At 38.3% G+C, this 23,019-nt stretch overlaps 1 protein-coding gene across 2 annotated transcripts in view; it reads right to left on the reverse strand.

Annotated features, from left to right (window-relative positions):
- The window catches only part of LOC144630341 (alpha-1,6-mannosylglycoprotein 6-beta-N-acetylglucosaminyltransferase A-like), a 241,034-nt gene extending 219,629 nt beyond the window's left edge, over positions 1–21,405 (reverse strand). The window contains exons 1-20 of one of the 2 annotated variants that reach the window (XM_078488697.1): positions 21,249–21,405; positions 19,679–19,744; positions 19,451–19,525; positions 18,924–18,994; positions 18,193–18,291; positions 17,739–17,795; positions 16,892–17,059; positions 13,451–13,614; positions 12,151–12,279; positions 11,193–11,329; positions 10,425–10,546; positions 9,844–9,912; positions 9,438–9,530; positions 8,529–8,612; positions 8,157–8,219; positions 7,851–7,967; positions 6,998–7,072; positions 6,031–6,130; positions 4,933–4,990; positions 446–1,997 (exon numbers count right to left, since the gene is read on the reverse strand). In XM_078488697.1, coding sequence (XP_078344823.1) covers positions 1,799–1,997; positions 4,933–4,990; positions 6,031–6,130; positions 6,998–7,072; positions 7,851–7,967; positions 8,157–8,219; positions 8,529–8,612; positions 9,438–9,530; positions 9,844–9,912; positions 10,425–10,546; positions 11,193–11,329; positions 12,151–12,279; positions 13,451–13,614; positions 16,892–17,059; positions 17,739–17,795; positions 18,193–18,291; positions 18,924–18,994; positions 19,451–19,525; positions 19,679–19,744; positions 21,249–21,396 — 2,094 coding nt within the window. In that variant the 5' untranslated portion in view covers positions 21,397–21,405 and the 3' untranslated portion in view covers positions 446–1,798. Of the gene's footprint in view, positions 1–445; positions 1,998–4,932; positions 4,991–6,030; positions 6,131–6,997; positions 7,073–7,832; positions 7,968–8,156; positions 8,220–8,528; positions 8,613–9,437; positions 9,531–9,843; positions 9,913–10,424; positions 10,547–11,192; positions 11,330–12,150; positions 12,280–13,450; positions 13,615–16,891; positions 17,060–17,738; positions 17,796–18,192; positions 18,292–18,923; positions 18,995–19,450; positions 19,526–19,678; positions 19,745–21,248 lie in introns of those variants that run through there. The other variant, XM_078488698.1, reaches the window with a different exon arrangement.
- Positions 21,406–23,019: the final 1,614 nt, after the last annotated feature.

A 23,019-nucleotide genomic window follows, 5' to 3' on the forward strand; every position in this document is an offset into this window, starting at 1 on the left:
CTCATATATAGAATTTATAATCTCTTCATTATTATAAAACCTATAGCAATTAAAAAAACACGGGACAGAGTGTATCAGAATAAATTATCAATATAATAAATTTTGATATATGGAATGGCTGCACGTGGTCAGATTTGTTATTTACCATAGCATAATTTTTAAAAAGTTGGCAGGACTACTGAATTACATATTTCAAGAGTTTTTATTGGCTTAGCGCAGCGCGTTCATTTCATATCCAACGCAAGCGCGTGCAATAATTATTTCTTTGCAGAGTAAAAAATTCTAAGTCTTTTTCTTAATATATCTGAAAATATCCTTTCGGGACAAGGTTGCCACAGTAATCAATTTTCAACTTTTTCTGACTTTTCCCGGACAAAAATAAAATTTCTCAGACCAATTAAATACAAAACGGCAGATAAAATTAGCGGCCTCCAGCCACCACTTCAAACCCCCTTCACATTAACCTGAAGTTTTCTTTCCAGCCAATGATGGTATTCAATGAGAGGTGTTATATAATTTCAATTGTTCTTTACTTTTCTTAAAATTTTCAATTTTTTTCCTGAATCAAGAAAAAAAAATTCCCTGCTTTCCTCTGACCTTCAAGAATTTTATTTTTCCCTGATTATTTCCTGACCTGTAGCAACCCTGCTGGAGAACTCAAAAGTCATTTCGTAAAGTGTCATGAGTTGAACCTAATTTCATACCCGGCTTTCAGTGCTAGGACCAGCAAATTCAATTAGATCGTGATATATAGTTTACAAAGTTAAAGGGACTGTGTCACGGCTGCCAAATAATCGCTACGAAACTAATGTTTGTAAAGACATTACTTCTATGGATCAAAATGACAAATCTAAAGGTTCATTACAACCACATGTGTATCCCGGGCGTTATAATTTAGAGTTATAAGCAAACGAGATCAACTTTAAAAAGTGTTCAGCCCAACTGTACTTCAAAAAACCCATATCGCAATTCGTTTCAATCTACTTCACTTTTGACCATCAATACCTTCATTCGTATTTGCTGTGTTATTGAAATGTTCCTTTACTGTTTCAAGCGATTATTTTATACTCACCGAATTTAATGGCCATTTTCCATGGCTACATTTGGCTAAAATCCATGACACATTCCTTTTAAGTTCCATACAAATTGATCCTATAATTACTTGTCCTTTTAAAGTGTCAAGTGGTACAAAACTAGGATTTAAAAATAATCAAAATACCTACACGAAAAATACCAACTTTATTTCTTGATTACTGTACTTAGATGACCCACCAATTTATAGGGGATGGGGATTGAAATTAAAGCCGCAACAACTCCATAAGAAAATATGTTTGTACAAATACCCTTTACCCCCGAGTAAACAAATATCTGTAAATACGACCAAAATTCCCAAAACTATAAAGCATTTCTAAAGAGATTCGTGGCGTGCTTAAAGGGTTGTAACTCGTAGAATTAAGAGCGTGGGGATGGATATCCTTTTATTCAGGCTAATCTTTCTTTACTAACGTAGACTTAAGATTACTGTTGCGTCCTAATTTAGCGAGTTCCCACGCGAATACCACTTGCTAAAATTGTCAAACAGCCCTTTTTCGAGGAACCGGGGAGAACTACTAGAACATCTGTGATACGAGGTCTTAATGCCTGGGACAAAAACTACTGGTATTCCATATCCAAACCTCCAGTGAAATCCGGGATGAGATGGTGCCAACCATTGCAACAAGCCCAGTGCATGTTCCACGCGTGTGTCACGCGTGTTTCACGCGTGTGCCGCGTGTCTGGTCTCTGTCCTTTTTCCTTTCTAATGACACTTTTTGCAAAACGCGACTTGCTGAGCTTGAAAATCCCTGCAAGGACACAAACGCCTTAGCTGTGGTCCCTTGGCGACGCAGCTGAAGACAAGAGGCTGTCTCTGTAACGTGCACACGTGGGTGGACGTATTGTAGCCAGGAGCCAAGAGGGATTCCTCCGTGTGCACAGACCCGCACTTCACTCCCCACCTGGAAAAGTGAACATAAATAGATAAGGTTGGTAAAGTCGCAAACAAGCAATGGCCTACACTTAAGAAGCTTATCCCGGCTTCTGTAGCACGGGGAAGCTAGAAATACGATGGATCCCCCATATAAACTAACCTCTTAAAAACAAAGACCCTGCACTCAACAACGAGTGATATTCTTCAGCCTACCAAAGTGATTAACAGTAAAATGAACTTTAAACAGACCCCAGTATAACGAGATGATTCTCAAGGCATTAGAATTGATCGTAAACACAGTGGTTTTGGAGATCGCACGCGGCCATCAGAAACTCAGTCGGATCGATTGAGCAAAAATTAATAAGTTCTCTTCTGACCGGAGCTTCTCAATTAGATTCGCACATTTGCTTAGAAGTCACCAACAATATACTACATGTACCGGACATCTACCTTTCTCGTAGCGTTTGTTTACACCGTATGCAAGCGAGCAGTTGTGTTTGTTGTTTTCTTGTTTTCTAAGTTCTTGATAATCACCTCTGAAAATTACACTAAAACAATTCTTCACCTCAGGCTCCGTGATTATTGTTGAATTATCACCTTTGCCTTCGGCGAAAAATTGTTTATATGTGGAATGGCCAAAACAAAAACTTATCTATCCAAAAGCACACCAAGTTGGTAGTTAGAGCAAGGGAATATACTGACGAAATGTATGGGTACGGTAGGTTAGGAGAATGTGTATGTTGACATTTAAGTATCAAGATGTTCCCCGAAGACGTGATGTTGTAAATTTGAAAATGAACATCGCGGTGTTCTGCCATGTTATAATACCACAGGAGCTTGTTAAAATATAAAACGCCCTAATTGGCACATAATTGGGGTCGGCTGGCTGGCTGGTTGGAAAAAAGTGCGCCAATGCATATGAGAGCCACTGATATAATAAATTCCTTAATAACTCTCACTTACTCAGGACTTTGATTTGCCCTACCAGTACGCCAATCGCGCTCGGTAGACGAGAAGTAAAAAGTACTTCGCTAGCTATCAAATTTGGCAAGTTGCGATACCCAGTGGTGTGTATGACTTGAGGAGGAAAGCCTGTCAACATTGCTGGGCATAACAATTTCAGATTTGCGCAAAATTTTCACCGCGTCCAGACCTTTGCTCTCACGTGACGCGAAAAAGACCATCGAATTTCGGACCGAATACTCTTCGAAATTGTTCTAAGAAAGCAATTCACCACTTGAAGGGATTAAGAAAACCAAAGAAACATTAAAACTTCATCAAGATGAATTTTATTTCTTTAAACAACTTTACGAATTTTGATCAATGTTCCAAGCGGACAATTTGAAAAGGGTGTTTTGAAAAAGGGTTTTTAAATCGGGATTTAAAAAAGGGGATTTGTAAAAGGTGTTTTGAAAATGGGGATTTGTAATGGGGTTATTAAAACGGGGTTTTGAAAAAGAGTTTGAAAAGGGGGGATTCTGAAAAGGGAAATTTACAAGTGGGTTTTTGAAAAGGGGATTTTGAAATAAAGGGGGGGGGGGGGGGGTGAAAATGGGATTTAAAAAGGAGGGTTTATTAAGCCCGGAATTTGCGGACCTTAGTGGTTTTTGGTCCACTCCGCTTGAAAATTGACAGAAAGTTCGACAATTTTGATTTCTTTTTGTCGTGTTTTCCAGTGTCTTCCCACGCTTGGCCGTCCGTCAAATCCAAGACAATTTCATTCATCACAGAGACACCACACGGGCCTGGAACAACCTCATCTTCATGAAGAGACAAGTCGAATGGTGATCCGTGAGAATTGCACAAGTTGAAATTGTCTGTTGTGGATGGTGTCAGAACGTTTAGGAACGATGACGGATCAGTACTGACTGAAGACGAAGACTCATCAGTGGCATTCTTATCAAGTTTGATTTCTTTTCCAGTTTTGGTGTCCCATTTTTGCATTGACCTTTTCAATGTCATTTTCCCATCTTCTTCTACAAGGACCGTCTTTGAAGTATAACAAGTCTCTTGGCAGATGTACTTGTTTGCAGCACGCGGCGTCTTTTCGCTAGTCTTCCAAGCCTCTACTTCTGGTGCTGCTCCGACTTTGTTTCTTCTAAACATCTTCTTTCCGCGCTTTTTCCCATCACCATTCGCTCCACGTTTGCCAAATTTTCCTCCGTAATCTACTTTGTCGCTCACTCCATCATGCGCGTTCATGACATCGTAAAAATCATTTTCATTCACCGCTTTAAGTTTCTTCACTTTTGTTTTACGAACAATTCGCACCCTATGTCGACCGTCATTTGTTCTTTCGACGCCAAAGTTTATGAAGTACAAGGGAAGGAACACAATAAAAGATATCCCGCCATATTCTCGTGCCATCTTTGCGATCAATTATCTCTCTTTTTCACAGCACGCTCTGATCATGAGGTAATTAAATGCGCGTAATAATCACTTCCCGAAAACGCGCGCGCGCAATTGCCGTTCTATAATATATAGCGCTGCCATACAAATTCTCCTTACTGGTCACCTAAAATTTCTTTATTACTGCTTGGGAGATTGTCATTAATAAATCAGACTATTTGTTGTTTTTAGTGAAGCTGAAGACGTAAATTTACCTGACGTTTATACCTTTAGCGCTTTGACGGAGCAAATGTTAGGGCCGATTTTTTAACAGTACAACGTTTGTTTGTTTGTTTTTTTTTTTTGCACGCGACTTTTGAAGCGCGCGCTGCTAACATCATCCAAACAGTTGTTTATAATTTTCATATTATAATATCGTCTGACGCTACGAATGTCGTAGAGTTTTAAAGAATAATTCCAATGCCTAAAATTTCGCACACTAATTTAAGTTGAAGGTTTGATTTACACGAAACAATTTGTGTCGTAGACTTGTGGTAAGCATGGCGCATGCAACAAAATTTGACCATGTAAATTCATCCCAACATTTCCAGTACGAATTTGTACAATTTACTTACTTTTCCAATTCCTCTGCACTGTTGATGTCAACAAAGTAGGAGGGCTCGCATAGGAAACCTTAAAGACAATAAAAAAGAAAAATAAATCACTTACGGAAGCTGCGCATAACTTGCACAAAAATCGGGTCGGTTTTAATTTGTGTCCGAAATAAAACGTCCGAAATTGTTTGCAAGTAATGTGTAGGTACAACTTTTCAAAACATGGCGTATGACTCCTCAAGCTCTAAAAAAGTCTAAAAAAACTTTCCAAGACCTTTCAAACGACATTTAAAAGTTTCCCATGACTTAAGCTTGACCATTTTTTCTTGGAAATTGTCACAATTAACCTTAATTTCGGGTACGTTTTTAACATTTTCCACACAAAAAATAACCTGCCCAATTTATAACATTTTCCATGACTTTACATATCCCACACTTACATGCCATGACTTTGCAAGCCTGGAAAATGAAATTCTAAAATTGCATGACTTTTCATAACCCGCACGAACCCTGTTCTACGACACCACCCCCGAAATTCTAAGGAGCCGAGAAACATACCGTAAAATTCCGGTTATAAGCTCCCCCGGTTATAGGCCCATCTACTTGGATACAAAAAAAGAACATCCGACTATATGCCCCCCCCCCCCCCCTCCCCGGTAAGCACCCCTCTGCCGGCCAACAGTACTGAACAGGGCCAAATGTTGCTTTATTATGGGTTTTTAACTTAAAAACGTATTTCGATCAACACTCCCGTGGCTCGTTTCGAAACATTGTTTCTTCTTATTATTATTCCGCTTATAAGCCCTCCAGGATGTAAGCCCCTCCGCTTATAAGCCCACCCAAAAACTCCTTACGAAGTTGTATGAGCGCACAGGGCTTATAACCGGAATTTTACGGTATGTTTAAAATCTTCCTTAAATCTAAAAGGAAGAGAACGATGCATATAAAAAGGTATTTACGATTTTCCCTTAATCTGGCGGCTTGTTGTAATTTGTCGCTTTCATTTATCTTGTCTTAATTAATGCTCAAAAGACATCGCCCAACTCGTAAAATAAACCGACCTATTATTTTTAACAGAAAATCGATTAATTTCAATAACGTATAAAGAAAATAACTTACCAGATACTTTACAAACTTCTACACAGGATTTGCCAGCTTCGCCCATAAACAGCTTCATTTCTGACAATGGCGGCCACCGCTCGATGTGTTCGCAAAAGTTCTGTAAACAAAACAATTTTTTTATTAGTATAAATGCACTTGATGATAGAGCCATTGTTCCAACCTCCGAAAATATGACACGGACCTATGGAAGTCAGACAACTACTTTAACTTACATGTACAAGTATTCCATATTAGACAATTTTTATTTTAACTAATTTTTTTAATTTTATTTTTATCTTTTTATTTATTTTTTTTTTTAATTTTACTTATAAGAATTTCTAAATAACATTAAATAAAAATAAAACAATATTTTTTATAAATCGATTAAAAAATTTTATTTAAAAAAAAACTCACAATTTATTCACAAAATATAACTTTTTAACCTTTCTTTTTTAAAAAACGAAGAAGGGCGAAAATTCCCCGCCAAAAAAATTTTATAAATAAAAAAAAAAAATTTAAAAATTTTAAAAAAAAAAAAAAAAAAAAAAATTATTAAAATGTCTAGAGGGTGTTTAATACATAATGACAAAGAATAATCATGGATTGCACCAAAAGACGGCAATGGTCAGGTCCCAATTTTTGTTTCCAATAAAGGGCAAAATAATACTTAGAATGGGAGGCGCGGTGACCTAATGGTTAGCTCGACGGACGCCACATCAAGCGGTCCGGGTTCGAGCCCTGGCCAAGGTCGCTGCCTGTTGTGTTCTTGGGCAAGACACTTTACTCCCATAGTGTCTCTTTTCACCCAGGTGTATAAATGGGCACGAGCGAAAAAATGAACAAGCATCCCATCCAGGGGGGAATATAAATATTCCTATCCGCTTAATGCTAAAAAACCGGGAAAAGATTTGGCAGTATGGGCCACTTGACTCGAGGCTTCTTTTTTATATACTTAGAATAATATTATGCCACTCACAATACTTACATAGTACTCGGTAAACGCATTCACACGTTCCAGCATTCCTTTAGGTGTCCATTCAAGGGGAAGGTAAGGCTTCACCTATAACACACAAACAATAAGTAAATACTTTAATTTTAAGATGGTGAGTCGCGGTGGCCTAATGGTGTTGGGAGGCGCGGTGTCCTAATGGTTAGCGCGCTCGACTCCGGGGCGAACGGCCCGGGTTGGGGGCCCCCCGGGGGGGCTCGTTTTTTTTTTTGTTTAAATTATTTTTTTTTTCCCTTCCCCTCCCCCCCCCCGGTTTTAAATTGGTCGGGGTTTTTTTTGGGGGTTTACCCCGGGGTTCCCCCCCGGGGGGGGTAAAAATTTTTAAAAAAACGGGAATACCGGATTTCTTGGAGCCCCCTATGGCTATTGGCCATGCCCTTACAATGGACCACCACTCTCGTCCACGCACAGCTTTCACAAGTGTAGCAGAAGGCAAGAGGAAATGGGTAGACTGCGGGAAACTTAAAGGGGGACTATGTCAAAAGGAGCCTCAGGGCGAGAGGTCTAAATATCATGGCCAGAGGCTGTCAACTCTGATTTCTGTAGCAACTTACAGAGCATTTCTTCTAACCTTCGCAACACTTTTTAAGTTGGAGGTGTCATTTCTAGATCTAATAGTTTTACCTGTAATTAGGTTGCTTCAAATGTAAAACAAGCTGCAGAAACCCTCGTTGCTATTTCTTAATTTGACTACGTTACCATTACAATCCACCATAAAAAGAACGAGTTCCAACTCGCTGTTTCTGTGGGAATTGCCCTAATTTTGACATTCAAAGCAACCGAAATGTTAAGTGCACATCAGGCCTTACACTCAAATAGGCTCACTCACCTCAGTGTTTAGAATCTCTTTAACGGTCTCCTCCACAAGAGTAAGGTTATTAATGTCAACAGTGAACACGTGTGGCTTTCCTATGAACACCTCTGCATAAGGATGCTGTGATGTTAACTGTGAAAAACAACAACACAAATACAGTCAAGGAATTTAAGACGATTGTAGGCTAAACACCTGCATTTATGTACGCTCCAGGACGGACCATTCGCTCTTACACTGTAGGTAAGGGTGAATTATTGAACTCTTGTCACTAATGTGACTACTAAGAAAATTTCTGAACACCATAGCAAAATTATAGCTTACATCTCTCAGTGTTGGTTTTATCTTGAAGAATTCCGTGTTGAGGCGATTATGAGGAGGGTCAAACTGCAAGGAAAAAATGCATTTTCTATATAAGTTATCAGAGGCAGAAACGATGCTAAGAAAGTAAGGGGAATATTATGTCACTGGAGAAAAAGTCACCAAACAAAAAGTGGTCGAGCTATTCAGTCACAAAATTTCTTGCCATTCCAATGTGCCGTTTCACAATCTATCAGGGCATTAAAGTCTGTTAAAAGAAAATCATTTGCCAAGAAAACAGGAACACTGATATTATATCTGCCTTGGCCCGTGTTGTCTTTCACGTATATAAATCTCACAGCAATTTTCCCTTCACGACTATAGCTATCACAATACCTTAGCATTTAGAAAAATACATCCTTGTGCTATGGCCTCAAGGGGTGCTGGTCCTTCATACGGGAACCCAAGACCTATGAAAACCTGAATTGAACAATGACATATTAGAAACATGACTTCTAAAGGCCTGGCAAACGAGGAAACATGTTTCCATAATTATTGTTTCCTAATTTTGCCATGGTTTCATTACGATAAACACGAATGTTTCTGCAGTGTAGCAGAAGCAAATTTTGCTTCTTGGAAACAAAAATTGACGCTGGAAGCAATGCTCTCCGTATGTCAAAACTGGGAAACATTGGGGAAACATGCGTGCTACCAATGTTTCTGGAATCATGTTTCCTCATTTTGCCAAGCCTTAATAGTATTCTGACTAAAATGAATGATGATGATAATCAATTTATATAGTGCATTTTTTATATGAAATTTTTAAATGCGCTGTACACATACTTTATTTTACTACACAAAGGCCAGACCACAACACCGGGAACTTTGTCCCTCTCTTTACGAATAGTTGTGGGTTTTTTAACCCCCCCTGTTATAAGAATGAAAATAAAGGAGGGGGGGCCCGTTTATCAATTTTTTCAAAAAAAATAGTGTGTCTAAATATATATATATATAATAAAAAGGGGGCACCTCTTCTCTTTTTTTTACACCCCAGTGAAAACAAGGGATGAACACAGTTGTTTAAAATGTGTGGGATTTCGCCGAATATGCACTGCCTTTTTAGGGTTTCAATTGGATGTAATGTACTGTATCCTTCACGACAAGAGCTACACGTTCATTAGAATAATAACAAACAATACACTGTACCTAATCTTGTAACCAACATTTTTTTTTTCAGAGAGTGGAAAGAAGATTTCAGGGGAACTAGATTTTATATGATCAATCGTCAGTACATCATCATCGCACCTTGGTTTCTTGCAAGAGTTTTTCCAAGTCAGGTTTACTGAGTATGCCATGTGCTACCACATACTTAGGAACATTATTCCTGATGTCTTCATCCTGGGAAAGGAAAGAACAATATTTTTATTTGCAACGTCTGCCAGTGCTCCTACATAGAAGAGAACACTATGGAAAAGTGAGTTAGCTATGATTTTTATGTGCAGCCACATAAAATGTACATTTTTTTTCTTTGCAAATTTAATCAATTTGAAGTTTATATGCACTATCTGTTTAAAATAACACTGTTTTTACTTGACAGTAGCAGTTTTTCTATCTAGTTACAGAACGACAAACTGCAATGTCAGATATTCAGAAAGTGGTTAATAACAATAATATTAACTACTTCCATTTTAACCAAATTTCATATACATACTGTCAATCCAAAAAATGTTCCATGTATCTCCAAGTATTTATGTAATGTGTCAAGATATTCCCTTTTCCCCTATAACAAAAAGCAGTCAATAAACATAAGTCTGTACCATTACCCTGCAATGCTGAAAAACATTATATCACAGTCCCAATGACAAACTCTAAAGAGAGCATCTGGAACAATCTTCCACAAGTGCAAATTCGAATTCCAAATGCTTTTCTCTTGATGCCAAAATCTGATAGAACATTTTATGGACAGTGAACCCGACTGACTGACTGACTTACTGACTGACTGACTGACTGACTGACTGACTGATACAGACAGACAGACTGTTGAACAGACAGGGAATGGATGGATGGACAGGCAGACAGATGGACAGAAGGATGGGCAGACAGACAGACTGACTGGCAGACAAACAGACTGACTGGGAGACTGCCTGAGGAATGTACTGACTGACTTCAGGACTAACAGCTGACCACTTGATTGATTGATTATGAATTAGTTATTTTATAGACAAGATTCAATTTCCCTGTACAGTCAACTCAGTTGCTTTAAGACCATACAATACTACGAGAAGTCCTTACCTTCCAAAATTCAACATCTTTTCCATAAACTAACCCAATAGGTTTCTTCTTCAGAGGTTTAGCATTTGCTGGAACAGGACCACTGACGACAAACCCCAGGAATGAGTTATCTGGACTGTGAGCTATGTGATGAGAACAAAAGAAAAGGCAGAGTGTTGCACATTAGTGCCTTGGAACTTTTTTCTGACTTTTTTTTTTTTTTTTTTTTTTTTATTTGGCTAGAACAACTAAGGTATTTGGACCTGTACATGTACGTCTGTAAATTGTATTGCACTACAAAACCCATAATTGAAAAAAAATATGTGGAAAGAACAAACGAACAAACAAATGAATGAACCACCAACCAAACGACCAACATACTGACTGACCAACCAACAACCAATCAACGAACAGACTGTCTGACAGAACCCCCAACCAACCGATCAACCCACTGTCTGCAGGCTGAACGACCCATCCACCTACTAAAATCTAAAATAATTTGGCCACTGAACACATGGAGGTTAATATGTCAAATATTAAATGATGTAAACGTATATAAATAATTTTATTGTCTATTATTAAAGAAACAAAACTGCTGGAGCGATCTGTGGTCATAGCTTAAAGAATAAAAATGGTTTAAAAAATGGCAATGACGTCAATGCAACTTATTTGAATTCTGCGAACCTTGCAAAAACCATCATTCTCTGAAAAGGACAAAAAAAGGAAAAAAAAAATTTAAAGAACTAAAAAAAAATACAGTGTATAAAAGCATCCAAAGGGAGAACTTACGAAACATTGTGAAAATTTGCCTTAATTGTAAGTCAGCTTTTGCCCAAACTGACTTGCCGCCAGGTACAACACCTGGATATGCACCGTAGTTAAACTCTGCTTCAGTTCCAAAGGAATCCAGAATTCTCAAATGGCATCTAAAGACAAGTTGTAAGACAATAATCATAGCCTGCAGTCAGCAGAACAGGAAATGCCGATTTCCTTTATGGAATGGCATGCCTGCAGGAAATCATGGGAGTTGTAATTCATTGTTGCTAAGTCTCATTCATTGTTTGATGAATAAAACTACCCTGATTTTGGCTATCGATGTGCCATAGAGGTATTACAACATAGTGTAGAATGGAAGAAAAGTATTTTTGCATGATATATTGCACTGCTTGCAATGCCGTTTAATTAAAAAGCTGCTGATGTTTATTATGCTTTCAAAGGCAATTTTTTTTTGTTTTTTCGAGTAGGTTCATTAACTCAAATTCTACTTTCTGGAGTAATAGATAAGCCTATCCAGAGGTGTACTAGTACAATGCAAAATTTTTTCAGGGATACATTGTAAAGAAAATGACTAAAAGGATAGCAAAAAAAGTCTGCAGTCAAATTAAAAGACGATAATCGACTTCAAATTATCAGAGAAATAAGCCTAATACAATTTTGTTCTTACTATGCAAATACCTGTAAGGGGGGGGGTCCTAAGGGGGGAAAAAATTTAAAAACACATCAATAAACCTATTACCCCAGTCCTCCAAGTTAAGACCATTTTAGTCGCCATGGCAACTAAAATTTAGGAAATAGCGACTAAATTGGAACCGACATCGCCAGCCTGGTGACTAAAGATTAAGAAGAAGGACTGAAAGCAAGAGCTTAATTTTTTATCGTTAAAGCGGCTAAAATTTTTCACTTGGGTTGTATCCATACTTATATGGGAGTACCCCCCCCCCATAATTTAATACAGTTTTACAAGTACCTGTATGGGGACATATTTGTTGAAATGTCAAACTGCAGATACATCAATCCGTTGTAGTCTGTGTAGATAATGTCAAACTCTGGTGTGAACACATCAGCACAAGATGGGACCTTAGGAACTGTCAGTAGCCTGAACGAAAAAAAAAAAAAAATAACATAACATAACATAACCAACAACAATCCACATCATTGGCTGTACATGTTATTTTCAACAGGAACATTTAGGACAAAACGTTGAGCATGAGAGAAAGAAGTAGAAGGAGAAGGAAGAAGAGAAAGAGGAGGGTGGAGAAAGAGGAGGAGGAAAAAGGATGAGAAGGAGGACAAGCTGGGCAAGGAGAAGTGGCAGCAGAGGGGAAATGGAGGAGGAGGATGAAGTGGAGGAGGAGGAGGATGAGGAAGAGGAGGAGGATGAGGAAGAGGAGGAGGGGGAAGAGGAAGAGGAGGAGGAGGAGGAGGAGGAGAAGGGGGAGGAAGTGGAAGAGAGTAGGAGGAAAACAAGAAGAAGGAGGAAAAAGAAAAGGAGGGGGAGAAGGAGGAATAGAAGGATGAAGGGGAGGAGTAGGAGGAGGAGGAGGAGGGCAGAAGGAAAAAGGGTAGTAGGAGGAGAAGAGCAACAAGAGTAGGAGAAAGAGGAGGAGGGAGGGGGAAGGAGGAGGAGAGGGGAGAGAAGTAGGAGGATGGAGAGCAGAAGGAGGAAATAATAATGGAAATGGAAATGGGATAGAAGGAAGAGTAAGAGGTAGGAAAAGAAGGAGGAGGAAAAATAAGAAGAAGGGAGGAGGATGAGAGGGGGAAGGAGGAGGAGGGGACGGAAGGGAAGGAGGAGAAGTAGTAGTAGTACTGAGAAGTAGCAGGAGGAGAAGGAAAAGAAGTAGGAGGGAAGTGAAGGAAAGGAAGTTAAAAAGGAGGAGGAGGAGGAACAGGAGGAGAAAGGTGGAGGGAATTAGGTGAAGTAGGAGCAGGACAAGATGTAGAAGGAGAAGGAGGAAGGAGGAGAAGTAGGAAAAGGAGAAGAAGCAGGAAGAGAAGTATGATGAGGAGGAAGGCTGAGGAACAGGAGGAGGAAGGGAAGGGGAGAGAAAGAAGGCTGGAGCAAGAAGACGAGGACAAGGGAGAGCAGCAGCCAAAGAAGGAATAGGAGCTCACAGGAGGAGCAATAGGAGCAAGAAAGATAGACTGTAATCGTTCAATTTTAAGTTATACTGTCTAGCAAATCTCCCCCTTGAAATTTTTATGGAAGGCATTTCAATCCTTGACTCTTATGATGAGTGAAGAGCGAAAACAAAAACAGCTCTTACTGTTTATATGTGGTATGATTGGCGGAGATTGTCAAATCATGCCCCAAGATGTATAAAGAAGCTAACAGATCACTCCACTGTACCATCTCACCCAGGGGTGCACCTTTATAGGCCAGGTCAAGCCATATGGGTCGATAAGCATAAGTGCCAAAGAAAATAAAAATCTGAGGAAAGAAATTGAAAGCAATAAAATAAATTACCATGAGTTGACTGTCTTCTTGTACAAATGTAAACTTAAAAATGTACAATTACTAGATGTACAGAACTTTTGCAAATACAAAAAAAATGGCCTGAGAGGTGACCCCTCAGACCATTTCTTTGGCACAGCCCATCCCCTTTTGCTGTAAGGGAAGGTTCCAGTGGCAAGTGTATAGCGGTTGATCTAAGGGAATGTCCTGGGAAAGGCCCTTTTTTCTATAGGCCTTTGGAACAAGCTAAGAAAAATTCATCCTCCCTCCAGCTTTAAAACAAAGGAAGAAAGAAACTGCCCAAGTTATTTTGACGAAGAAACATCACCTACTGGTACCTTCACTTTGCCTAAGAACCCCGGCGTCAGGTTGACCATGGTACCATGGTTTTTCATTGTCAACCATGGTTGACCATGGTTGACAATGCTATGACCGTGGTGTCTGACCATGGTCCACTTTGGCCACTGACCATGGTTCACGGTCAACCATGGTCGGGTAATATAATTGTAAATATTAAAAATCCTTGTTTTGATAAGGGTGCCTAAGGTGTTTTATAAATGATTAAAACTCATATTCATAACTTTTAGCTTGTAACTGTTAACTTTTGTAAAGCACTGGACGAAGAATGCCTACACACCATGGACTACCATGGAAAACCATGTCCTAGAAAGTCCACAAGACAAATCATTTTACCTAACAAAATAAATGTACGATTTCATCAGATACAGGTCCAAGAATTCTCTAATTGGTGGCTTCGACTTGCTAAAAGAATTATTACATTACTTATAGGAGCGACTTCTTAATTTCTTTTTAAAGACCATGGAATACCATGTTTGTCCATGGCCAAGGTAATTAAAAATAATAATTACAATGCATTTCAATGTCTTACATTTGGCTGACTGTGAACTATTTTTCTACCAATTCCCTTAAATGCAAAATAAATTTTTAGCTTTCTGGAAATTCTAAGGAATTAATGGGTTTTCTTGGATTTTAATAAGCTTATGTGTCAATTATAAACTTGACGTATTTTCATATGAATACTGGAGTTCAATTATAGGCCTCGAATTTCTGTCAATTTTTGTTAAATCCAACCTCAAATACTAAAAATTAAAAAAAATGAGCATTACTTAACAACAAAAGCATTGCATACCTAGCTTAGATAAAGAATTTTAAGCCGCCAGAGTCCACTTTCCGTTCACATCAATGTCTCCTGCATCGTGGATGAAGAAAGATTTCCCACCCTTAAAATTGTCGAAAACCTTGGCAAATAAACTGACGACCTGATATGTGTTTCATTCTCACCCTTTATTCCTTTATAAACCTTGACAATTTCACCACAATGAGATCGCAAAGAGCAAGATTCTTCGAACAGCTTTCAGCCGTGCCGCCATAATTGTTGAGACCGCAGTTCAACTTTCCAGCGGAATGCTGTTGAGAAACCAATCACGTTACGCAAACCATCCCACGTGATGTCATGTTCATCGTTATTTCATTCTCCTTTTGGCGCCGTGGTTTTGAATAGTCTTGTGATCGTTCGTCGCATGTGAGAACGTTTTTTATTCTAAACTGTACAGTCAGTATGTGTTTCGCTTTGTACAGATATTATAAAGAACAGATTGTGCTTTGTTAAACGAAAGGCGAATAGTGTACTTAGCTGGTGATTCTTAGAGCTGATCAAAGGCCTTGTTTCTGTGGTGTCATAACACTATGGCAGTTGGGCAGTCGTTTACAACTTGAGCGGTTCGGTGAGTACAAATAACCTTGTATTTCCCTGATAAAACCAGCTGGGCTTTCACAGAACTAGAGGTTTTTCATTTAAAGAATCATAACACTTTATTTGCACGAACTGCATTGTAGCCGTTGGATGTGCTTGGTGAAATTATTTCGGCTGTGCGTGTGACGTTGGTTACAAAAATTCCCGCTTATAATTTCATTAAGGAGTAATTTGAATACCGAATTAAAATTTTCCAACTAGCTTATAGCTGCTTACAGGCTTCATCAGGATGTAAATTTTTACACTGTTGTGGATTGTGGATTTTACACTGTAAATTTCCCAAGGCATTAGTGCTATCTGATCTTAAAGGTTTGCAAGCTCTAACAAAGTTCGTGTGCTCTAGTAATGAGAATACCAAATCATTATAGCTACTTAAATACAAATTAAGAGTTAATTGGGGCATGCATTTGATTTATTTTTACAGGCTAAAGTAGAGCAAGGACAACTTCCAAACTGGACAAACTAGAAAGAACTGAACTTAATCATGCATCTTATCAGAAGACAGCCACCAGCTAAGTCTGTCTTTTTTTTTCTTGTCTGAGTCAGAAACCATACGCCTCAAGTTTTGAAGTGAAAGAAAGGCATCTGAGTTAAGACATTGTTTCTGAATGCACATAGGTATTTAATAAAAGTGTATACAAGAAAGTAGTGTTAGCCCAATAAAACTTTGTTTCATGCTGTTGTTAATGGCTGTTATGTTTTTATGTCTACAAACGTAAACTAATTGGGCTCCTTATATGCATTATATATATATTCATCTGTTATAATTAAGCAACAGAACGTTTGTAAAATGATGCAAGGGATAAACAGAGAACACGGCTGACCATGTTTTTGCATGGTCTGCATGAAAGAATGGACATGGTTGACCATGTTTTTTCATGGTGTACCATGTTATTTCATGTTATGGTGTGTCATTTTGCTACCATGGTTGGCCATGGTCAAACATGGTTTTAGACCATGGTCAAACATGTTTGACCTTGTTCTTTTCACAGTCAATTTGACCATGGTTGACCATGGTCAGCCTTGTGCAATTTAACGTTCATGGTCGACCATGGTCAAACCATGGTCAGACCATTGACAGACCATGGTTTACCATGGTCACCAACCATGAATAACCATGTTCAAAACATGGTTGACCATGGTCTATCCATGGTCCTGATACCGGGGAAAGACCCAAGGTCTCCAGTAGCCCAGAGACCTACATGTACATGCCTTCATGAACATGAATTGTATGTATAATTAATTTTTCTTTGGTCTCTGGTTCTTTTTATTGCGAAAAAAAATTGTAACAAAACTGCAATAAAGTTTTGTAATAATACTGCATTCCAGTAATGATGATGATGATGATGATGATAATGATGATGATAATAGGACGATAAATGTTGTCAGAACAGTTTTCTTAAAACAAAGGAAACTGCATATATTTTTAGGAAAAAATGACAGAATTGACAAGTACAGTGTACATGTACATGTTTGTACCTTTTTGACATGATGCGGCCTACGAACAGATCCTTCCGCTGCAAACTGTTTAGCTGCCGCTGCCCACTGTGGCCACATCCTGGTGATACGATCACGCATCCAACGCAGATTCAGCTTGGTTAATGTGTTGATGAATGTGCTATCTAATTCAAATCTCATTGTCGCTAGCTAAGAAGAAGTACACAAACAAACAAAAAATGTTACTTTAGGTGAAAAAAAATATTCGCAATGATTTTGAAATACATAAACAAGTAAAAACAAACAATATAACGTCCCGGCATTTTAGCAACCTCATCACATCGAACAATTAGATTATAATCAATTCTCCCCAATTGAACATAAAGATAGTTGAATATGATGTATGTAACCCTCTGGAACCTTCATGTTATTTTCATGTAAAGTCTGTGTTCAGGTCTAGAGGCTCGTGAGGCTGGAGTTTTCGCCACGGATAGGATGCCTGTCCAGGGTTACCAGGGTTACCAGGAGTACCCCGGTACTCATTTATATATCTGGCTTGAGAAAGGCACTATGAGAGTAAAGTGCCTTTAGTTACCCAAGAACACAGAGCAGTAACCCTGGACACTGGGCTTGAACCTGGAATGCTCAATCCAGAGTCCAGTGCACTAACCATTGGGCCATGACACCCCCTTAACATTCCAGACATATTTCAGATTTCATTCTGATAAAATTGGTTTGAACATTATCAGTTAGCCAGGCCTCTGGATTAAATCAACTAGTCTGACTTAAACTTGATTAGAATATTTGGCAAACTTCAATAACTTAATAGTCCACGGCATACATGTAATGTGCAATCTGTAATGTACAACGTGTCACTGTGAGTTCAAACCTTATTTTCTCTTGCATTTTTTTGTCTCCATGGTAACAATGGACAAAAGCGTTCCACCTATGGAGAAATATGAAATCAACTGTAAATGAATTAAAATTATAAAACAACCACTACCTGAACAATACAACTGTACTACACTGTTCTATGAGCTGGAGAGTCTACTGATTTGCATGCAAGGCCTACTAACATAGCAATCCCGCTTCTTTTGGTTGTTAGGTAATTTTACACACTACAATTTAGGGGGCCCAATCTGGGCAAGGCCAATTATTATCACCACAATTCTGTTTCAGATTGGTTGAAATTCAGTATACATGCAGTTTATTAGCCAAGGCCAAGGGGAGTCAATGAAAAGAAGCTTTGGTCAGATTGCATTGGAACTTCTAGATACTATACTTTTTCAGTCCTGGATTGGCACAAAAGCTTGTGATAACAATCAAGACAATTGAACACGTACCTCACTAAGGTAAATGATGATGGAACATAAATTATCTGGTTTGAGATTGTGCTTTCCAACATAACAATCTTTATTTGTGTCCCATAGTTGCTGCATCCACTGAAAAATTAAAAGGAACAGTAACAAAATCAGTGACTGATCTCTAGGAAAACTGTCATTTAAGAGCAATGAAAAAAAAAAAAACACCACATGTTAGCTAGGCACATCATTGTTTAATTGTGGAGTGATTGGTGTAAGGTGTTGACATAGCAAAGAAGAGACAACAGACTTAGATGGCCAGCCCCCGTAGGTGTACCCCCTTCCCTATTATGGTCTGGAAAATTAAAATCTATCATTCAAAGCTGTGACACGTTAACATTTTTTTTTTAACAAATGCTGGCAGAATGTAGGAATTACCATCTCAGAGAACATGTAGTAGGGTTATATAATTTTCCAGGGTGCAGTGGGTGGAGCAACATACCCAATGACCCTATTTTCTTAATTTCCTTGATCTGCCGACTGCTGTGAAAATCTTAGTTCAAAATCCTGCATGTAAGTTGAATGCATAAAAGCCATTTATGCCTCCCAGTTTGAGGTGTATTTTTCCTTCATATTTATAATGCAGGCAACTGGTAGTAAGTTTAATAAGTATTCTATTTCTAGCCAAAAAATCTGAATGCACTTTTCTAAGTACAGTGTACCATAAACATGGTCATCTACGTGTACTTGTACAAGTCATTACTCTTACTCACCGTAATTTTAGATTCACAAAATGGAAACAGCCAGTCACGTGGAACTTCACAATTTTCTTCTTTTGGCTTTTCTAAAATAATTGGAAAACAAAGCAAACAAATGAGTTATTAAAACTTCAAGGTTACTGGGACTAGCGAAAAAAAAAAAAATGAAGAATCATGAGAAAACCACCAATCATCTGTCTGTAACTATAAAGTTTGCTTGTCAGTCTTTCATTGGCTCAATTTATACTTAAGAGACAGATCATCCCTCTGGGACAAACTTGGGCGAGCAACATTAGTTCAAATAAAAATTCATAGATCTGTTAAATACCCTCAAACAGACGAATCATCTGTCAAGGTGAACTGTCTATCACGATGTCTATCACCGGTCAACCGACTGGCTGACCAACGGCCAGCCAGCCGGCCGACCAGCCGATTGGCAGTGACCCACTGACCACTTGAGGTTACAAGTATTCCTGCCAAGCATCTTTCAACTTTTTTTTCCACTCAGGTTAAAAAAAAAACATGTAAAATTGTCTATATACCTGTCTTCTTGATATGCTGTTCCAAGTTTTGTATTCTTTGAGTGACATCTACATTCTGTTGGCTTGAGTTAGATACTGTGCACAAACAACATCGACGTCATCAGAAACACTGATTTGACCTATGTAGATTTACCCAGACATAAACTAAACATGCCTCTACGTCAGATAGCAACAAACCTGGCAAATGCCTAGTAGATATCTATATGTATACATGTAATAAATTTTTACCTTTTCCAAAGATGTGTTTCTCAAGTCTAAGCAATCTCTGTTCTATATCTCTGTTTTTCCAATCATCTAGAAATATAGAGTCATTAACAAAAAAGAGTTGATCAAAGTACATGGTAGATCTAGACATCAAAAAAAAAAGGTAACATATTCACACCCTTACATATATCAATTTTATGCCCCACATTTGCTTTAAATTTTACGATTACTATTTTGTTAAAAAAAAATATGCTACCAAATCACACTTACACTGACTCAGAGTAAGTGCTATTTGGTAGCATATATTTACACTGCATTTCTTGCACACATACATTGTATGGTTATCAACAAGCCCCCCCCCCCCCCTTAATCCCCCTCCCTCACCCTCCCTTCCCCCTATCAAAAGGATCTTAAAAGGAGAAAAGCCACTAAGGGGTAAATACAATTTTTGTGGTATTTGAATCTTTAATAAAAAACCCTCTAAAAAAATATTCCTCACTGTTCATATTGTTGTTTTCCCTCCATTTTACCCCTTTGATTGTATTACAGAAAAAAAATCTCTGTATTTGTACTTCATTCTATTCTTCATCATTTGTTTAAGGTTGCAGACTGGCAGCTGGAGGGATAATGTATTTTTAAACGTTTTTTTACTCAACAATGCTTTTTAATGTTTTTCAAATACAGTGAACATAAATTTGCTTGTTCAGTGTACATAATACTTCCTGCTTTCAGAGCAATTTCCGCTTAAAAACAATTGAGGCGGAAAACAAAAAACTTGAATCTTATTTCAGTTGACCACTAGTAAAAAAGGATTTTATTTTTATAAATCTGAGATGTTAATAATGTATTCTTCTATTGCACGTGGAGTTATAATAACAATTTAGCCACATTCTTTCAAGTGTCTTTCAATTGCCAAGCCAATAAAATAAGATGAGATGTATTACAACACTGTAATTTTGATCTCTGTATTTACTATGAAGCGTAGAATTTTAGGGTAAGAGCTTCGTGTACAGATTGAAATAGTTTGAGCCGAAAAATTATCAGTAATAAAGCTTATTAAAAGAGCGAGCTTCAAGCGTGACCGCAGGCACAAAGTCGTAAATTAAACAAACCAATTTGCATTCTAATGAATGAGTTCAATATACATGTACTGATTTTGTCTTCGAATTGGCCAAGACGTTTAGAACTCTAAATAAAAACATGCAAGCAACGGATGTCGAAAAGTCTGTAAATCGGAAATCGCACGATAGAAGAATTGTAGTCCGCAACTGAAATCACAGAAACTTAACTCAATAATTAAGTTCGTGTCCATTTTAATAACAGGTACGGTTTTGCGTGTAAAATTTGAATATTTTATTTCAACTGAAGTAGTCGATATCTTGAAGAAAATTGTGCCTAAAGGTTAGTCCGATTAACAATTGTCTTAAATTAGAGTTTAATCAGAAATTATTATTTCGCTAAGTGGTCTTTTGAAAGCAAATAGGCGTTACAAAACGGCAACCTGAAAAGGCATAAGCTTACAAAACAACACACAGCATGTTGTCGCATTCATTCACTCAAACACAAAACGATTTACATTTTATGCATCACCGACCTTGCACATTTGTTCTGCTCCAGTACTTTGAATCCGCAGGCAATTCCTTGAGGACACTGTAGTTTACTATCGTTATAAAGATGCAAACAATCGCCGCAAAAACGAGAAACAAATTTCCACATCTTCCACGCGCCAGCCGCCATGACATTATTACTTGAATGTGGCGGAGGGATTGGACACCAGACGCTGTTGTCAGGCTTGTCCATTCTCGTCCCCATAGCCCTTTCGTTTCTCTTAGCCGGCTTGGCACGAGAAAACGGAGGGCTCTGGGGACATAGGATTTTTGAATTAATTCGAATTTTTTTGATTGGCTGTTTGGAACAAAGAATTCCTAAACGGAAGTCGAAAACGTAACGACTCTCTCATACATTCTTTTGAAACGTTGTGACTGCATACATGAAGACCGGAAGTCCTAGAATCTGGGACTGGAAATCCTGTGTCCCCAGAGCCCTTTGTTTCCTCGTGCCAAGGCCCAGCCGGCTAAGAGGAACGAAAGGGCTATGGGGACGAGAATGAGGCTTGTCAAACGAGCCGTCAAACGAGTAAACATTTTTTCCGCTTCGGTCCGCAATACGTACTAAGCTACGGCCTTGGACCGTACTCAAGACCTCTGGGCACAGGTTTTCGAATCGAACAAGGCCGGCCAATTAAGTCTTTTATTTTACTAAATTTTATTTATTTTTTTTTGCCTACGCGTATTGGCCATTCCGAGGTTGCGCAGGGAACTGGGGCGAGTTTTTAATTTTAAGCAATCGATAACAGTGACACCACCACATGAAAGATCACTATGAGATTGGTCATTTGACTAAGTTGGATGCTTTTAGGACGAACAGAGACGAAGTTATGGGCCTTAAAACATGGTTAAAAATCCATACAAACGTCTTTTATTTTGAGACAGCGTCCCCCAAAACCATATAAACTGTTAAATTTTTTATGACTTTTGTGATACTCCTTAAAATGGGCAAACATAGTGATTTTCATCTTAGTTTCTTTCAAATAATGGATCTTTGGCAGGATTTTACAGCTGTCACTGAACGGATAAAAATTTTAAGAGTTTATATGGTTTTGGGGGACGCTGGCTCACAAAAAGAGACGTTTGCATGGATTTTTAACCATGTTTCAAGGTCCATAACTTCGTTTCTGTTCATACTGAAAGCATCAAACTTGGTCTAATGACCAATCATTCCATGATCTTTTATGTGGTGGTGTCAGATTATTGACTACTTAAAATTTGAAACTCCCCCCAGTTCCCTGCGCAACCTCGGAACGACCAATTCAACGTTAAGACGATCGACGGGTAAGCTAACAAAGAATGATCGAAGAATGCGGTTTGCTATAAAAATCTGAACACTTTTAACTTGAGAAAGGACCAACGGACAATACAAAGAACCGGATCCTGGAGGATCTGATCAGCAAATTGTATAAATACGAACGAATTAAAAAACAGAAAGGCTGACCGTACGGTAGAGGGATTGAACTTGTTTATTTTTTTCCAATATTTCGTCAGGCACGGCCTGACTTCATCAGGGAATGAACGACTAAATAAAAATCGTTACAATTTAAACAACCAGCATTTTACTTTTTTTTTAAGTTCTTTATTTCCTTTAGTGTCAATTTCTTTGAATTGATTTCATAAAGAGATAGTGGTTCAAAGGGTGGAAACATTATCCAGCGAAAAAGTTACTACCAAAGTGGTTGGTTTTGCCGATACTTATCATATCAACCCTTTTCATATTTAGTTGTGGTATCTCAAAGAATAACTATAGCGTTA

The sequence above is a fragment of the Oculina patagonica genome, chromosome 11 (genome assembly GCF_052425735.1).
Source record: "Oculina patagonica isolate OP01 chromosome 11, crgOcupat, whole genome shotgun sequence".
NCBI lineage: Eukaryota > Metazoa > Cnidaria > Anthozoa > Scleractinia > Oculinidae > Oculina > Oculina patagonica.